This window comes from Cricetulus griseus, chromosome 3 (genome assembly GCF_003668045.3).
Source record: "Cricetulus griseus strain 17A/GY chromosome 3, alternate assembly CriGri-PICRH-1.0, whole genome shotgun sequence".
Taxonomy (NCBI): domain Eukaryota; kingdom Metazoa; phylum Chordata; class Mammalia; order Rodentia; family Cricetidae; genus Cricetulus; species Cricetulus griseus.
In genome coordinates this window covers 24,807,099-24,826,327 of record NC_048596.1, presented here as the reverse complement: position 1 = coordinate 24,826,327, position 19,229 = coordinate 24,807,099, and the positions used below count along the sequence as shown (strand labels likewise).

The 19,229-nt window shown below is 37.1% G+C and overlaps 1 protein-coding gene across 2 annotated transcripts in view; it reads left to right on the top strand.

Moving 5' to 3' along the window:
* Window positions 1-19,229, top strand: part of Btaf1 (B-TFIID TATA-box binding protein associated factor 1) — an 89,927-nt gene that overhangs the window by 27,776 nt on the left and 42,922 nt on the right. For both annotated transcript variants that reach the window (XM_027406332.2, XM_035441864.1), the window contains 8 exons: window positions 1,812-1,941; window positions 2,415-2,483; window positions 4,362-4,451; window positions 5,197-5,292; window positions 5,380-5,556; window positions 10,209-10,349; window positions 11,270-11,394; window positions 14,334-14,454. In XM_027406332.2, coding sequence (XP_027262133.1) covers window positions 1,812-1,941; window positions 2,415-2,483; window positions 4,362-4,451; window positions 5,197-5,292; window positions 5,380-5,556; window positions 10,209-10,349; window positions 11,270-11,394; window positions 14,334-14,454 — 949 coding nt within the window. The remainder of the gene's footprint in view (window positions 1-1,811; window positions 1,942-2,414; window positions 2,484-4,361; window positions 4,452-5,196; window positions 5,293-5,379; window positions 5,557-10,208; window positions 10,350-11,269; window positions 11,395-14,333; window positions 14,455-19,229) is intronic.

Genomic DNA, 19,229 nt, shown 5'->3' with positions numbered 1-19,229 from the left:
GGACTATGCTAAGTTGGTGATAATCTAGACTTGCTTGGTTAATCTTTTTGTAGAAAAGAATTCTGAAGTAGAGTAATTGTCTTATTTACTTGAATTAATAAAAGTGTTATCTGTCCTCAAAGGGTAGCTAGTTCAAAACTACATCTTCCAGATTGTTCTCTGAAAGTACTTGTTAAATTAAAGATTTGTAGGCCCCTTGTGTCTATAAACCCAAACTCAAATGGTATGCATAAATATTTGAGTAAGTTATGGATTAGTAAATATTACAAGTATTATAAAATAATAAACCTATTTGATAGAAATCTATGCTAGAGGTTATTTTTTTTAAGATTTTTTTTCATATATTTTATGTATATGAGTGCTCTGGCATGGGCTTTTGAAACCTCAAATCCCACCTACCAGTGACACACTTCCTCCAGTATGGCCACACCTCCAAACCCTTCTCAAATAGTGCCATTCACTGGTGACTAAGCATTCAAATATGTGAACCTATGGGGGCCATTCTTATTCAAACCACCACAGAAGGGGAAGCGGAGTTGGAAATTTTTGATTGGATGGTCTAGAAGGCCTTCACAGATATTAGAATAGTGATCTGAAAGAAGGGTACTCATTCCTAAGAAACTTTCTAGGAAGAGACATTCCAAATGCAATTGTAAAAGCTAATGTCTGGAAGTAGAATTATGCAAGTGTAAAGATCTAAGGTGACTCACCAGTGTACCCTGATAGAGAATTTAGTAAAGAACAGGGTGAGGTGATGGAGTCTTCAGTCCCTTTCACACTATTAAGGTACAGAGACAGAGCCGGGTGTTGGTGGCACACGCCTTTAATCCCAGCACTCAGGAGGCAGAGGCAGGCAGGTCTCTGTGAGTTGGAGGCCAGCCTGGTCTACAGAGCTAAATCCAGGACAGCCAGGGGTATGCAGAGAAATCCTTTCTCAAAAAACAAACAAAAACAATATGATGTAAGAGGAGAAAAATTCAGAAAAAGTAAGACTATCTATACTTTACATTACTTTTCCAATTCTTTTCTTGGAACTTTCTTCGTAGACCATGCTGGCCTTGAACTCGCAGAGATCCTCCTGAGTATTGGGATTAAAGGCATCTGCCATCAATGCCTGACCTTTTCAATTCTTTTAATGACATATAAAGGAAGTTTTTTTTTTTTTTTTTTTTTTTTTTTTGTTGTTGTTGTTATTGGCTAGGCTGGCCTTGATCTCATTGTTGCTAAGGTAAAAGGTATGTGCTACTACACCCAGATTAAATAAAAGTAATATTACATGTCTTCCTGTTTTTAATATTTATCATTAGGCTAGCCTTTGTATTTTTTTCAAGTTATAAAACAGTACTTTTCTTAAATTTTCTGCATACTTTTTATCAGTGGTCAGTTTCTGTATACTTCTAATTTTTTAAAAAAATTTTTCATACAACATATTTTAATCATATTCCTTTGGCTAATAATCGTATATTACTTGGCATATTAGTTTTCTCTAGGTTGCAAAAGCCTAAAAATGTTAATGTCATGCTAGATTAAGTTGTTGGGTTAGAGGATTTAAAATTAAAGGGAACTCGTTATAGAACTAAAAGAATAATGTTAGACTTGAGATTCAATTTGAAAGAAAGGATTCACCAATTTAGAGAACAGTGGGATGTATTTTATATTAATGAGTTCATTATTTTAGTCAACACATAAGGTTTTTAACTAAACTACATAAGCAAAATTAGTATGTCCATGTAGATGATGGATTTTTCTTACTTGTGTTGTGGATCATTCATATTTTCCTTACTTTACTTTAAAATTAACTTCTTTTTTAGCAATGATAGCACTGATGGAGAGCCAGAAGAGAAGAGACGGAAAGTAGCAAATGTTGTTATTAATCAGACTGCAAATGATTCCAAAGTCTTGATTGATAATGTTCCAGAAAGTTCTTCCTTAATTGAGGAGGTATATTGAACGTATTTATAACTTTCTTTTTAAGATTATTATTATTATTATTATTTGTACGAATGTTTTGCTGCATGTGTGTCTGTGTACCACTTGCATGACTGGTGTCCATGGAATTCACAAAAGGCTGTCAAATCCCCTGGAACTGGAGTTAGAGACAGTTGTGAGCTGTCATGTGAGTGCTGGGAATTGAACTTGGGTTCTCTAGAAAAGCAGCCAGTGTTTTTAACTACTGAGCCATCTCTCCAGCCCCTGTTTATAAGTTTCTTAAATGTATACATTGAGAATATTGTGTTATTGGTCAACAAAGAGAAATTTATTAGTAAATGTCTTAACACTTTGTTAGTAAAACATTTTAAAAATTTAAAGCTTTGTTGTTATTGCTAATGCTGCAAATAAACACACTTTGTTGAATTTCTTAAATTGTTGGCATAGAGCTTTGATCTAGTACTAATTATATCTTTCTTATTTAGACAAATGAATGGCCTTTGGAAAGCTTCTGTGAAGAACTTTGCAATGACCTTTTTAATCCCTCCTGGGAGGTAAAGCATCTTCCTCTGAGTTCTGTTTGGTGTTAACAAAGGAAACAATGCCAAGAATAGAAAGTTTGCTAAGATTCCTATTTTCCCTTTGCAGCTCTCTTAGGACTTAGGGCATATTATATAGTTTTATTGTCTTTCTCTTTTGTGTTTGTGGTGGGGGGTAGGGTTGATACAGGGTCTCATGCTGGCTTTGAACTCACAGAGGTTCCTCTGCCTCTCCTTCCGGCGTGCCAGGATTAAAAGTGTACTCTACCACATGAGGTTTGACTTCTAAATAGAATATTTTAGATTTCCTTTAAACCTTTCTCATCCTTTAAATTATGTTCTGAAGCAAATAGTTCATTTCTAATTTTTAATTCTTTAAGTTCATTTTTAATTCTTTTGGCTACCATAAAAACTTGTATTTTTCTCATAGAGATTAAAAAATTATTTTTCATTGAAAATGGACAGCTTTTGGGGAGTAGGGTAGCAGTGTCATTGTAGTTCAGTCTGGCTTTGACCTTGTGATATTCTTGACTCAGTCTCCTAAGTTCTAGGATTACAAATGTTCACCACTATATCATGCCTACAGTGGGCAGTTTTGATTTGCCAGGAGTAGTAATTTCAGTGCCTGGGTGTGTATAGAAGCTGTACAGAATCCTGTGTTTATCATAGACAAGGCCCTGAGCTCAAACCTCAAATCTATCACCACCAAAACAAAAAGTTTTGAGTCCAAATTGGGCACATCCAGAGTGGCATGGCTGTTGATGAGGTAGTCATTTTCAAACCAGTTTCAGAAGTAATTTAACCTCCAAAGTATTTCTTTCTTTTTTTTTTTTTAATTTTTAAATTTCAAACATATTCCAATATGTAGAAAAGGTGAAAATGAAGCCTTTGGTTGAATTACTAGTTGGTTATGTCAAACCTTTAGCTAGCCCTCGAATTAACAAAGGAGGCTTTGGGGCCTAGGGATGTAACTCATTGGTATAGCACTTGCTTAGCATGTATGAGGCCCTGCCTGGGTGTTATCAGCATAGAAAGGAAAAGAAAAGGAGGAAAAATCCTGCTGTGAATACTTTTTTAAAGTTAAGTAAGTCTTAGCTTTTTAAATAAATGAGTATAGTATCATTTTGGCTCCCCCCCCCCTTCTGATAACATGTAAGAGTATCCTCATCTCTGAGAATGGAGATTTATCCATAGGCTATAAGGAAGCGTTTGTCGTTAGACATCTTGTATAAATTCTCTTTTGGCACTTGACCATTTTTGTTTTTGTTTTTAATGCATGTACTAAAATATTAGTGTTTGGCCTAGATAGAAAAATATACAGGAATTTGCTGTTTAGTTCTGAGTGCAGCTAGTGGCTGGGGGTGGGTGTGAGAGCCAGGTAGAGTTAGTTACTTGGCTAGAGTTGGAGAATAACTACTTTCTTTCTCAACTTTTAAAACCTTCCATATAACCAAAAAAGTTGTGAAATAAAATAATTTGTCTCAGTTGAAAAACACAGTCCTAAAAGGTATCACTTATTTTACTTTCTGTGTATCCTAGTACAAATGCATATTAAAAACATGGTTATAGGCCAAGTGTGGTGGCATGTGCCTTTAATCTCAGCATTTAGGGAAGCAGAAGCAGGCCAATCTTCTTGAGTTCTTGGCGATCCTTGTATGCATAGCAGCTCTCAGATCAATGAGGGTTACAAAGTAAAACATTGTGGCAAAAGGAAGTAAGGAAGGCAAGCAGGCAGACAGATAGACATAATTACCTTTTAATGTTTCTGTAGCATCAGTGCTGACTGGAAAACATTTTCATACTAAAGAAAAATTGAACTTGGCTTCTTTAAACATTTGATCTCTGATACTTGCTTCCTGCATTTTTTTTTGTTTTTTTTTTTTTTTTTTTAAGGTTCGACATGGGGCAGGTACTGGACTTAGAGAAATTCTTAAAGCTCATGGGAAAAGTGGTGGTAAAATGGGAGACAGCACTTTAGAAGAGGTAAGTATAAAATTATTACTTATTTAGTAGTCAGTCTCTTTCCAATGTAGGGGGGAAGTAACAAAAGTTGCATACCATAAAGCAGGAATACAAGGTAAGAGGAAGTACTTTGAAAAGGTTAAAAAAAAGGAAGTTTGTAGAATTAAGTCTAGGGAACAGATGTTCAGAAACACTGGGGTGGAGAAAGTGTAAAAAGGAGCATTTGAGCAGAATATAATGCAGTAGAGAGTAGAGTGAGGTGAAGAAAATGGTAATGATCCCTGAGCAACATGTCTGTAGGAAGAAACACTGGGATAGCATAGATATCAGAAGACCTGATACATAGTAATCTAAAGTAATCCTTTTTCCCTTGTTTTCTTGGGGGGTGGGGGCGGGTCTTTGAAACAGTCTCGCTGTTTAGCCCTGGCTGGCCTGGATCTCCCTGTACCTTTCTAGCCTGGAGCTCACAGAGATCTATCTGCCTCTCTGCCTCTTGGGTACCCAGCCTATAATTAGTTTTAAGAGTACAGGTATAACATAATAGAACCATGAATATAAGTGTAGTGTTTCTGAATATAATCAATAAGAGGACATGGCTACATCTAAAGATGGTATATGGAACTCTTCCACAGTTTGGTAACTTTATTCTGTTAAGATAGTCTGTCCCACCCAGTATTGTAATTTTTTTTTGAACCTAACACTTCCATTATACTCCTAGTACTGAGTTGATTTTTACCTATTATTAAAAATGATTGTATCTTAATAGATGATTCAGCAGCATCAAGAGTGGTTGGAGGACTTAGTCATTAGACTCCTTTGTGTTTTTGCCTTGGACAGATTTGGGGACTTTGTTTCTGATGAAGTAAGTATCATCTGAGTGAAGCTTTGCCCAAATTGTAAATTCTACATGAGAAATTTTTTGCATATATGACTTTTTTCTATTCTATAGGTTGTAGCACCAGTTCGTGAAACTTGTGCTCAAACATTAGGTGTTGTTTTAAAGCACATGAATGAAACAGGAGTTCATAAGACTGTGGATGTGCTTCTGAAATTACTGACCCAAGAACAGTGGGAAGTTAGACATGGTGGTCTGCTGGGAATAAAATATGCTCTGGCAGTTCGACAGGTAAATAACTCAGCTTTTGAAAGTGCATGTGAGGGATTTTCCAGTCTTAGGTGTTTTGTTTGTTGTAATGGGTATGCTTGATTGTTCGTTTGCTCCTTTGTTTTATGATCTAGGTATGTAGCTCTACCTGGCTTGGAACTTGCTGTGTAGATCCAGGTGTACCTCAAAATTGCAGAGGTGGTTCTGCTTCTGCCTCTTGGGTTCTGAGATTACAGGTGTGTGTCATCAAGCCAGGCTCAAGCTTGCCTTCTTGAAAAAGTATCCCAGAAATAGGTGATGCTATTAGCAGTTTACAGAGAAATCAAAGGAGGGTTAGTTATATTGTTTGTTGCAACTAATTCAGTGCATTTCATAGTTCCTTTAATTGTTTAAACTCATGGTCTGTAAGTTAATGCAGGAGAAATAGGAAACCCATCCCAGGAAACTTACAGCAATCATCAAAGCAAGCAGTCTACACATAATGTACTTTTTTTACTTTATTCATCAGTGTTTTTTTATTTTTTATTTTTTTTGTAAGAAGGCTTAGGAAAAGAAAATACAGGTACCTTACCATTTTCATATAGGAAAACAAGTTCTAAAAGTTAGAAGTCTTATTTAAGGTTATACAACTAATTAGGTTTAGTACCAAAAGTCAAAACTATATGGTGTATCTTTTTTTGTTGTTGTTTGTTAATGGGAGTGTCTTATAATCCAGTGTTTGTTCCATTGTCAGGCTTCACCCAGTATAAAAACGTGTGCGTGTGTGACTCAAAAGCTTTTTAAATTTATGAACCATATATCTTTTACAAAGTTGAGTGCTAAAATGATAAAAGCAAGTGGCATAGTGTCCCAGGCCTGTAATCCTAGTGCTTGGAGTCAAACCTGTATGGTCCAAAGGCCTTATCTCCCAGTATTTGTCAGGCAGATGTAAAAGGATCAGAAGTTCCAGGTCATCCTTAGTAACAGTATAGCCTGGGATGCACATGAGACCTTACCTTTAGAAAAGAAAAAGAAGCAATGGAATAAAGGAGGAGCTACAGAGAAACAAGTGCTGAGCCTTTTCTTCCCAGTGTGTAACTTCCTGAATGCTTTCTAGAACCAGCAACATTGGCAGGATCTTATGAGATTGTCCTTCCTAATACATTGGATTAGATTTTCTTCTGTTCTCTTTCTCACTAGTCCAAGAATGAAACCTACCTTCCTATTCCTGAAAGCCTTTGAAGTTACTTCTAAGGTTGTCTTTTTCTTTTGTTGTTTAAAACGGCCAGCAATAAAATATTACCTTGTGATTTTGCTCAAAAGCCCAGCTTTCTACTTCTTTGTTTGTCCTTTCTGCTTTGTTACTTGCTTTTCCCAGCCCCTTCAGTTCTTGCAATTCACCCATCAACTCTTCAGACACAACTGTCCCCCCACCCCCCAAGAGCTTCTATAGAAAACAGAATGAAGATACATCGGGGAGGGCCTAGACAGACTTTGATGATCCCCCATGGGAGGCCTAACCCTCCCTGGGGAGTGGATTGTGGGTGTGGGATGGGGTGATGGTGGTAGGAATGGGAGGTCAACAGGGAGAAGGAGCTGGTATTGGTATGTAAAATAAGATTGTTTTTAATTTAAATAAAAATTAATTTTAAAAAATTGTAAAAAAAAAAAGAATAAAAATGCCTTGCTAGTGTTTAAAAAGCTGTGCCTATTTCATAATAAGATTAATTAAAAAAAATTTACCTTTTAAGATTATAATTACACTCAGAAGACAGGGGCAGAGGCAGGCTGATCTCTGTGAGTTCGAGACCAGCCTGGTCTACAAGAGCTTAGTTCCAGGACAGCCTTCAAAGTCACAGAGAAACCCTGTCTCGAAAAAGCAAAAAAAAAAAAAAAAAAAAAAGGATTATAATTACATGGGCTAGAGAGATGGCTCATCGGTTAAGACCACTGGCTGCCCTTCGAGAGGTCCTGAGTTCAATTCCCAGCAACCATATGGTAGTTCACAACCATCTGTACTGAAATCTGGTGCCCTCTTCTGGCCTGCAAGCATATATGCAGACAGAACACTGTATATATAATAAATAAATCTTTAAAAAAAGAAAGGAGAAGCCCTGTTTCATAAAACAAAACATGACTTTTAGCACTTTTTTTTGTTTGTTTTTTTTTGTTTTTCAAGACGGTTTCTCTGTGGCTTTGGAGGCCGTCCTGGAACTAGCTCTTGTAGACCAAGCTGGTCTCGAACTCACATAGATCCACCTGCCTCTGCCTCTGGAGTGCTGGAATTAAAGGCGTGTGCCACCACTGCCTGGCTCCAAAACACTTTTCTGACTAATAAGCTGGCTCATTCTTGAGAAGCATTTTTTCCTCTTTTTTGTTTTCATAAATTTTAAATTAATATTTGGTTAATGTACAAAGAATTGGGTCTCATTTTGGCATTTTCATGTTATTACTTTACAAAAGTTAGTTACAGAGTGTAACAGGCTCTGGGATAACCCTTTTTCTAGCTATAGGTGACTAAAGATATGACTTCAGGGAATCTAGATGTTTAAATAGGAATGGAAGGGGCTTACCTTTAGCTCAGGTATAAGGGACAGTTTACTTTTGCGAGATTTTATAATCATACCTCTAGCCAAGGGGTCCTTCACCATGGCCTTGGCTTTTAGCTTCTGGAGATTCGTCTGCTACTCTTTATCTCTTCCTAAAGCCTCCCTCATTGTATCCTTGGCCTACTCAGGTTGTTTCAAGGGGCTTCTTTTTGCCATCTTCTTGGTCCAACATGGGACCTGTGATCCTTTCCCTGAAGCCTGATCCCCGTGTGTGTGTGTGTGTGTGTGTGTGTGTGTGATTTATTGTTAATCATCTCCTTCATCCCCCATCTACCTTTTGATTTTTTTCCCCCCTCATCTCAAATAATTCCCTCTTTTGCTTTTATGACACAAATGTTTCATTTCCTTGTTTCTCCTTAGTCCTCATCTCATAATCCTCTTTCTACTGTTGTGGTCTTGTGAGTGCAAGGGCACCCATTCCTCCTATTATAACCTTCATATGTGAGAAAACATTCAATTTGTCTATCCGAGTCTGGCTTAGTTTGCTTAATATAATGATTTTCAAATCTATCCATTTTCTGCAGTTGTCACACTTTCATTCTTCCTTATGACTGAGTAAGTTTTTTCTATTTTGTATGTGTACCACATTTTCTTCACTCATTCATGTGTTGATGAACATCCAGACTGGTTCTATATTTTGGCTACTGTGAGTAGTGTATCAGTGATCACAGATATGAAAGTGTCTCTGGTGTAATGACTTACATAGGGATATTAGAGTCTCACTCATCACCCAGTGCTGTGACAGGATTTTTACTGAACCGGAATATTACCTCTTTGACTGTCTAGCCAGCAATTTCTTAGGAGCCCTCAGTCTGTCCCCAACAGTGCTGCCTGTAAAAGGAACCTTCTTTGTCCTGCCCTGTCCTATAGCCTTTTCCAAATAATTACTTATAGGCTTATTAATGCTCAACCAATAGCTCAGGCTCATTACTAACTCTCACATTTAAATTAACCAATATTTCTATCTGTTCTGCCACATGACTCAAGGCTTATTACCTCATTTCTGCACACCCTGCTTGTTTGGCAGTTGGCTGGCATCTGTCAACTCCCTATTCCTCATCTGAGTTCTCAGTTTGATTGTTCTGCCTAACCTTAACATGTCTGGCAATTGGCCACATAGCTTTCGTTATTAACCAATGAGAGGAATACATACTCACAGTGTACAGAAAGATTATCCCACAGCAGGTAGCAATGTTGGTGTGGGGATTTGAACTCGGATCTCCATGCTTGTAGAGCAAACTGTTTTACTACCCAGTTCCACAAGGCCAATTCGTTTTTTGTTGTTGTTTGTTTTTTTTGAGGTGGGATATCCTGTAACTTGCTCTGTAGGTCAGACTGGCCTTGAACTTGCAGAGATCTACCTTCCTGTTCACATACAACATTTATAGTCTTGCTAGGAACTGTTCTGATGTTTAGGTTATATCCAGTAATAAAGTACTTGATTTTTTTTTTTCTTATTCAAAATGGGGTTTTACTGTATAGCTCAGAATGGCTTGAACTCACAGAGATCTGCCTGTCTATGCCTCCTTAGTGCTAGAATTAAAGGAATGCACCATCTAGCTAATAACCTTTTGTTTTGTTTTGTTTGATATGGTCTTATTATGTAGTACTGGCTGGTGTAGAACTCACAGATACTGGTATTAAAAGTGTGTACAATCATGACCAGCCTCTATAGTATTTGATAGCTTATTTTTAAAAATTAGTTTATTTTTTATTTTACGTGCATTGGTGTTTTGCCTGCATGTGTGTCTATGTGAGAAGAGGGTGTTGGATACCTTGGAACTAGAGTTACAGATAGTTGTGAGCTGCCACGTGTGTGCTGGGAATTGAACTTGGGTCCTCTGGAAGAGCAACCAGTGCTCTTAACCCCTAAGCCATTTCTCCAGCCCCAGTACTTGATAGCTTTTAATAAGTATTTGGAATCTTTCTCTAGTGGGATTATTTATGTAAGCTTTTGCTAACTTATGTTTGTGTTTCTTTTCAAATATAAAAATACTGGAATATGTGTTCAAAGTTAATAGAGATGTTTGAACACAGTAATTACACCATAGAAAATTAGCCTGTTTTGATGTACTTTTTTTGCAGGATGTAATTAATACTTTATTGCCTAAAGTTTTAACTCGAATAATTGAAGGACTCCAGGACCTTGACGATGATGTCAGAGCTGTTGCTGCAGCATCCTTAGTGCCTGTAGTAGAAAGCCTTGTATACCTTCAGACACAAAAGGTACATTAACAGTTTCTCGTCGTTTTCTTCCTATAGTGCATGTTTACATTTGGTATGGTATAGTAGAAAAAACATTGCATTCTTGTTATTTTATCTCCTACATCTTTTATAAAAATTCTCTTTTCTCTTCTTCTGATGCATGCAAGCTTGATTATGTGTTGTCTTTGGGAACAGTGAGTTGTGTATTGTCTAATTCCCTTCATATACATAATATACAGAAGCTCCTTGAAAAAGAAACAGCTATTTCATCTTGAATTTACTCCTTATGTTTAAAGATGTCAAATTGTAATTTTGATTTTATTTCTTAGCATTTTAACCTATCTTATTATTTTTTTATTTATTTTTATTTATTTAGTTTTTTTTTTTGGTTTTTTTGGAGACAGGGTTTCTCTGTGTAGCTTTGGAGCTTATCCTGGCACTCGCTCTGTAGACCAGGCTGGCCTCGAACTCACAGAGATCGGCCTGCCTTTGCCTCCCGAGTGCCGGGATTAAAGGTGTGCGCCACCAACGCCCGGCCCTGATCTCATTTTTAAGAGACTATTAAATTTTAGCTGCATTTTCATTTTATCAAATCCAGAATATGAAGTTAAAAGTACAGCCAACATTATTTTATGACCTCAAAACTAAACTTGTATTTTCGTGATTGTTTATATCACTTAAATTCCCTGAAGTTATCCTGCCCAGTAAAATTCTGCTGAGAGAGAAAATCATGAAAGTAGAGCTGAATGGCATTAAAAAGCGGGTAGGGAATTGTTAAAGGCAAGTAGTGTCTTTTCCTTGATGATACTTAAAACTGACATTGTCCAAATTGGAATTATATATCTGGTTGATTCGTTAATGACCCTTTGGGATATAATTTGGTAGGATTTATGATTTTTTTGTGTGCAGATGATAACTTTTTTTAAAAATTGATCTTACAGGTGCCCTCCATTATAAATACCTTATGGGATTCTCTCCTGGAATTAGATGATCTAACAGCTTCAACAAATAGTATTATGACTCTTCTTTCATCCATGTTAACTTACCCTCAGGTCCAGCAATGCAGGTAATATTTCTTATTAGACTATTCTAGTACCTTTAAGAACAGTGTTGTATATTGAGGGCACCACTGTCTCTCAGGAAGTTTTTTTCCTTTATTCTAGCTACTTGAACTTTGAGACAGATTATTTTAGGGCCTGGTATCAGAGCTTAGTGGGAGATTGCCTAACGTAAAAAGCTCTAAGTTCTAGCACTGCACTTACACAAGGAAAGAAACCTAAAGTTAGCTAGTTTATAGTTCATTAGCTTGTGAATCGAAAGTAGATACTTTAAATTAATTTATTTTAAAAGCAGTTATTTTGCTGTGTTGTGGTGGACTTTAAGGCCAGCACTTGGGAGGCAGGGGCAGGTGGGTCTCTGTTCCAGGCCAACCTGGTCTACAAAGCAAGTTCCAAAACAGCCAGAGCTGTTATACAGAGAAACCCTGCCTCAACAACAACAACAACAGCAAAAAATAAAAGACAAGCAAAAAAAAAAAAAAAAAAAAAAAAAAAAAAAAAAAAAAACCAAACAAACAAAAACAAAACAAAAAACCAAAAAACAGTAATCTTAGACCTGGTGATGGTAGCTTATGCCTTTTTTCCCTCTTTTTAAACACTTATTTTTATTTTATGTGTGTGAATGTTCACCGGCGTATATACACTCATATGTGGAACTGTGTGTGTATGTGTATATGTGTATTTATGTATGAGCGATGTATGAATGTATTATGTATGTTTGTATGATGTATGTATTTACCTACTGAGCCAGTTCTGCAGTCTGTGAAATCCCAATACCACGATTCTTGTCCAGGCTCTCCTCACCCTATCTCACAAAGTGGCAGCCACGACCTTGCAATTTCAGTCCCGTGTTCCCTGTGGAGACACATGCAGGCAATATACCAGTGCACATGAAATAAAAAAGTTTAAAAAATAACCACAGCTGGATTAAACACACACACACACACACACACACACACACACAAAAGTCAGTTATTTCCAGTGATGGCCCAGAATATAGATTTTTCAAATTTAACATGCCAGAATGCTGCTATTGTTTCTACTAACAGTATTCACAAAAATGTAGAAGAAATGTTATACAGCTTTTTAAAAATTCACAAATGGGAAGTTACTGTTCTTAGTCTAGTGAGTTTATTCAGTGGATGTTCCTATGATTATGATTTTAAAGCAACTTCCAACTGTATGAATGAGTATTTCAGTGAAATTCAAATGTATGAAATGCAACTACTGACTAGTAGTATTTAGTGCAGATTCTAGGCCGGCAAAACAGCATGCAAGTAGGAGTAGCAAGTTAGTTCCCATAGACACATCACATCAGAAGACAGCAACTGACAGTGGTAGTGACATGTGGTTTTCCCACTCCTGACAGCTTCTGCTACTAATACAATACAAAGGGAGTAAGTGAGTTCATTCGACAACTCTCCCAATGCTGTAAAGTCATGGGTTTTAAATTACTTTAAGCCAGAAGTTAAGTAAATCTCTTTGAAGGGTTAAATACTGATCATTTTTAGTTGTGAGCCATTCTTAGCTGAAACTATTCCACTATGTTACTGTAATCAGAAAACTGCCAGTATACAATACATAGTTCCAGTAAAACTTTCATTAAAAAAAAAAAAAGTCTGTAGATTTAGTCTGTAGACCTTAGCAGGTGGTACCCAAGACAACTAAATAATGTAGTGTTGGAGAGATCTCAGCAGTTAAGAGTACCGGTTGTTCTTTCAGAGGACCCAGGCTCAATTCCTGACACCCACATGACATTAGGGCTCACAGCCATCCGTAACTTTAGCTCCAGAGCTTCCACTGCTCTCTTCTGGTCTCTGTGGACACTGCATGGATGTAACGCATAGACATACATGCAGACAGAACACCCATAATAAAAATAATGAAATAATTTTAAAAATGTGGATAATATAAGAAACTTGTGCAATATAATAAAATTTCTGGTAATCCAATGTAAAATAATGTAGTTTCCCACCTTTTTTATTTCAAAATTGGCCTTATTAGAAAAATTACACCATATGTTGTTGTAATTGGCAGATACTTTCTAGCTTACAAGAATTGCCACATGTCACTATTAACAAGTCCTTGTTATGATGCTTTTATGTGCTCTGAATCACTCACGACTGCATGTGCATGTATTTAAATTGGAACATTAAAAATGAATATACAAAATAAATAAGTGCAAGAAGTAAAGTTCAGGCATACCTGCAAATAATGAAAATAGCATTAAAGAGATGCTTTGAGGGAGGCATTGGCGGTGACAGATGATGGTGTTGATTCTGCCATGTCCTTTTTTGTTACTACCTTTTTTCTTTTAAGGTACATGGCTCAAATGCTATTTAAGAATTACTTTCTAGTTTGAGGTACCTTTTAGAAATGACTCTTGAATGTGGCAGAAGTGCTATGATTCAAGTTAGCCTAGTTCATCATTTTAAAACCTTATCTGAGAAGGAAGAAATGTGAGTCTTCCTAATCTAGAAATTGCTAAGCCAGAATAACAAATTTCCAAACTATTCTTATCTCTTAATCTCTTGTTCATTTGAGGCCTGAAAGAGGAATAGAAATTATGATTAGCTAGTTACACATTAAGGTTAGCCCCTAGAATGGAAAACAGTTATGGGAACCTGATGTGTAGCTAGGATACATTTCCCATTTTCTGCAGATATATTGGAAAGTTCTAACTTGATGAGGGTAGTTAAAGCATTAATGCCTTAGAAAAACCTATGATTAAATCTGTACCCTTTATTGGCTGCATTTTCTCTTTTAGTATTAGAATAGCATTTTTGAATGAGTGTTAAGTGAATACTCATGAAAATTGGATCATCTTTTATTTATGAAAGAGACATGTCAGCATTATCACCAGGTTCATACAACATTGATATTAGATAACATATTTATGGAGTTTCAACTGAGAATGAATAAGATTAATTTGTCTTTTCTTTGTTAGTATTCAGCAGTCACTCACAGTTTTAGTTCCACGAGTTTGGCCATTTTTGCATCACACTATATCTTCAGTTCGAAGAGCAGCATTGGAAACTCTCTTTACATTGTTATCAACACAGGACCAGGTAAGAACTGATAGTTATAAATCGCAACTTCAAAACCTTTGTAAATTAATTTTATAAAACAGATCAGATGTTAGCCTCATCTTTGCTATATATCAAAAAATCTGAATGCTTGGATATAGTAGGTGGATGGTAACCATATAAACATAAGAATATCGTCAATATGAGGTCAGAAGTATTTTAGAATTTTTAGTTTTATATTCTCAGAACTTGGAGTAATGTTTAATACATAGGAGATAACCAATAAATATTAAGTGAATTGTTGATTGAATATTCCCTTCCTATAGGAGGCACGTTAGTCTTTATGGTTGATGGGTCATTGGCAGAAATCATCCCAGGTTATAAAGGCTGCATTTGAATCACTGAAGTCAAATTCCTTCAAGACTGACTATGGGATTCAAATTGTCTTCCCTTAAAAATTACTGTCAAAGAGCATGTGCTGCCAAGGATCATGTAATTCATCAGACACATACTGAGATTCCCACAGTATTCACTCAGGTCATATTAGTGTATGAATGGTGAGCTGATGAGTCCTGTTTACACTCCTAGTTTTGAAATAATTCTGGAGATTGAAGAAAATATGTCAGGAAAAAAATACCAATAAAGTGTTAAGTGTTTGAGTCAATCACTTTTTTTGACAGAATTTTACTGTGTGGCCTTGGCTGGCCTGGAACTCCTTATGTTAACCAGATTGGGCTCCAGCTGACAGACATTTGCCTGCCTTAGCCTCCTGAGGACTGAAATTGGTATTTGGGCCAATCACTTTGTTTTGGAGTTTATGGTTTTTGTTACTTTGTCACTGGGTTTATTTTTATTTTATGTGTATGAGTGGTGTGTATATGCACCACATGCATGCCTGGTGCCCTAGAAGGTGGTTGACCCTCCATGTGGATGCTGGGACTCAAATGCAGGTCCTTTGCAACAACTGAGCCATCTCTCCAGCTCCCGTGTTCGCTGCTGCTTGATTGATGTGATGTGACTAGCTGCTTCAGGCTCTTTTTGCCTTGACTTCCCAGCCATGATGGAATGTCCCTTTTTTAAACATGTTCACCTTTTACCCAGATGGTCATGGCACATGCCTTTAATCCCAGTGCTTGGGAGGTAGAGGCAGGTGGAGTGCCAGGACAGGCACCAAAGCTACACAGAGAAACCTTGTCCCAAAGAATAACCCCCCACCCCAACATGTCTTTTTTGTTTTAGAATTGGTCTTGCTGTGTAGTCCAATGTGGCCTGTTTTTCCAGTTTATGTACTTTCTTCTGTTTACATATTTACAAAATTATTATCTTCCTCTCCCTGGTACTTGTTTCTGCACATTCATGGTATTATTAAAAGGAAGAATTTAAGTTAACTACTAGAACAGTTTGGAAGCACTTAGGAGGTAGAGGCAGGCAGATCTCTGTGAGTTGGAAGCCAGCCTGGTCTACAGAGTGAGTTCTAGGACAACCAGGGCTACACAGGCAGAAATGCTGTCAAAACAAAACAAAACAAAACAAAAAAACACAACAGTTTGGGGAACCATAGCTCAGTTATTTTCAAACTGTTAAGTAGCTTGTTCATGTCTGCTATAGTAAACCCCTGCGTTTATCTTGATATCTGGCTGGTATCAAACCAATGTTAATCTATTTCCTTATTTATACCCCAGAGTTGAGAGCATTTCTCAGTCTGCCCTTTTTATCCAGCTATAACCAGGTGTACTTGATCAGGGTATCTTTGCATATGGCTTACTACTCTAAGTTTATAAACAGACACACATGCATGAACACATGGCTCACCCAAATCCTTTTCTAAATGTGAGCTCTCTTCCTGTTTACCTTCAGGGTACTCTTTCCTTTATGGAACAGGTCAGATTTTCAGTGTCTCTAAACTATTTTAATTTCTGTAACCCCCCCCCCCCCCCCACACACACACACACACACAGGCCAGAGGACAGTTTTCTATGTCTGTCATTCCTTGGGCTCCATCACCCTTTTACCTTTTTGATTTGAGTCAGGGCTCACACTGGCCTGGCATTTGCCAAATCTGCCTGCTTTTGCCTCCTTAGTTGCCCTGTTTGGCTTTTGTTTTTGTTTTTATTTTATGTGTATGTGCGAGTGCTTGCATCCGTTTATGTGTACCATGTATGTCTAGTGTCCCATAGGACAAAAGAAGGTGTCAGACTGCTGGAGCTGCAAGTCCAGCAAATGCTCTTAACCACTGAGTTATCTCTCCAGCCCTAGGTTTTTGTTTTGTTTTGTTTTTCCTTCCCTTTTAAAAAATATGGGTTTCTGGGTATTAAACTGTGGTTTTTGTGCTTATAAGAGAAGCATGCCACGACTGAGCTCTCTCCCCACCCCTCTGGTTTTTGTTCTTCCTTCCTTCCTTCCTTCCATTTGTATTTGTATGGATGACTAGTATACACATGGCAGTCAGAGGGAAACTGCAGGGGTTGATTTTTCTCCTACCAGATTCTGGGGATTAAACTCAGGTCATCAAGCACATTTACCTGCTGAATTATCTTTCTGCAACCCCATTTAAATCTGAACTGTTGTTTGGACAAAACTATTATGCAGTGAAAACTTCATTGTAAATCTGGTTCCAGTAACATCTAAAGAGCCCTTAGAGTTCTCCATCGGATGCCATCTTTTTATTATTGTCTTCTTCACAGATTATCCGGTAGTTACTTATTGATAATTTATAGTTGTGTATAAAATCTTTACTAATATAGTTCCATGATGCCTTTCCTGATTTTTAAATTTTTTTTCTTGCCTGCAGATTTGAAATTCAAAGCTTTTTGTAAGTTTTGTCAATTAATAAAATTACTCATTTGGTGCCAAACCATCCTGAAAAGCTATTTCTAGCCTTTCTCCTCTGCATGTGCCTATTTATAAAATAACATTTTAGTCAAGTGTTGCCTCAGACTCTATAAGGGGTTACATAATGTCCAGTGCATACAACTTTATTATTTTCCGAAAATTAGAAATATTCTGAGCACATTTGGCTCCAAAATATTTGATGTTACAATAAAGCCTACAATTATTTTTAATTTCCTTTCTTTCGTCTGCTTCCCCTGTTCTTGTACCTGTGGCAGCATTAGGTATTGGTCAGGGTTCTTAGCATGGTAACAGACAGAACATGAGGAGCAATCACCTAAAGCTTGTATCAGTGTCTGACACCTCAGTCTGTAATAATATAAAGATTTCAGAAAGAGGCTGAGTTCCTACATTCTTTAGTTAAATCCCTATACATGATGCATATACATATATGTAGGCAACACACTTATATACATAAAAATGGAAACAAATCGTTAAAAGAATACATTCCAATTAAAAGCAAAAACCTGGGGTTGGAGAGATGGTTCAACAGCTAAAAAGTACTGGCTGTTCTTCCAAAGGACTGGAGATTTTTTTTTCACAGCACCCACATGGTGTCTTGCAGCCACCTGTAATGCCAGTCTAGGTTTTCCTTCACCCTCTTCTGGCCTCCATGGGCATCAGGCACACAAGTGGTGAATAGGCAAACACCCATACACATTATCAAAAAAAAAAAAAAAAAAAAAAACAAAACAAAAAAACCAGCATTCCTGTGTGGCCTTTCTTATAGTTAAAAAGTGAGATGATATAAATGATTTTGCAAATATTAATTCTATACAAATATAAATAATTGCACAGAGTAAAACATACTTATACCATACTTGATTACTGGAATTCTTTTTTTAAAAATGGTGTTCTTATATTTATTTGTTTATTATGTATACAACATTCTGCTTCCATGTATATCTGCACACTAGAAGAGGGCACCAGATCTCATAATGGGCTGTGCTGGGGCATGGATCTTCTTTTGTCTTTGGGTACTGGAGCTTCTGGAATCCTGTACTCTTGAACCCATAGGAGTCCCTGTGGTTCCCGGCCTTCTGATTTTCTCAGAATTGTATTCCTGGTCCTGGTTCTCCAGCTTACACAGAGCCTGTCATGGAAGTTCTTACTTTTCACAATAGAAAGATCCAATTCTACAATAAGTTCTTTTTCTATTTCATTTCATCTTCCGTCTCTCTGCCCTCTGTCTTTCCCTTTGATGGTCTCTCTGTGTTACTGAGAATGGTCTCCAACTTCTTTTTTATTATGTATACACCAGAAGAGGGCACCAGATCTCATTATAGATAGTGTAAGCCACCATGTGGTTGCTGGGAATTGAACTCAGGACCTCTGGAAGAGCAGTCAGTGCTCTTAACCTCTGAGCCATCTCTCCAGCCCCCAGTTATTGGAAATCTTATTTATGTTCTGTGGTGTAAGAATGATACTTAAAAAGTAACAATATAGCTGTGTGTTAATCCCAGCACTTGGAAGGCAGAGGCAGATAGATCTCTATGAGGGGCCAGCCTAATCTACAAAGCAGGTTCCAGGACAACCAGGGTTGTTACACAGAGAAACCCTGTCTCAACCCCTCCGCCCCCACCCCCCAAAACAAAAAAGGTAATAGTACTCTGAAGTATTATTGGGTTCCCTTAATGCTAGGAATTATGAAAAGCATTGTATAGGAGGTGGCAACTATTTATATTTTGCAAATGCTAGTGCTCAAAAATTAAGAAACTTTCCCAAATTCACATAGGTTACACAAGCTCTCTCAGCTTTTACCTAAATTTGACATAGAAAATGGATTGCATACCTACTGAATTGCTTTCCAGCTTCTGAATGTTAAATGTGTTTTTTTAGGTATGTTCCTGTGTCAGTTTCTGATACACTCAGCTGTCACTTTGAGTAATTCCATAGTAACTTAGTGGGTAAGGTTGCTGTAGCTAAGA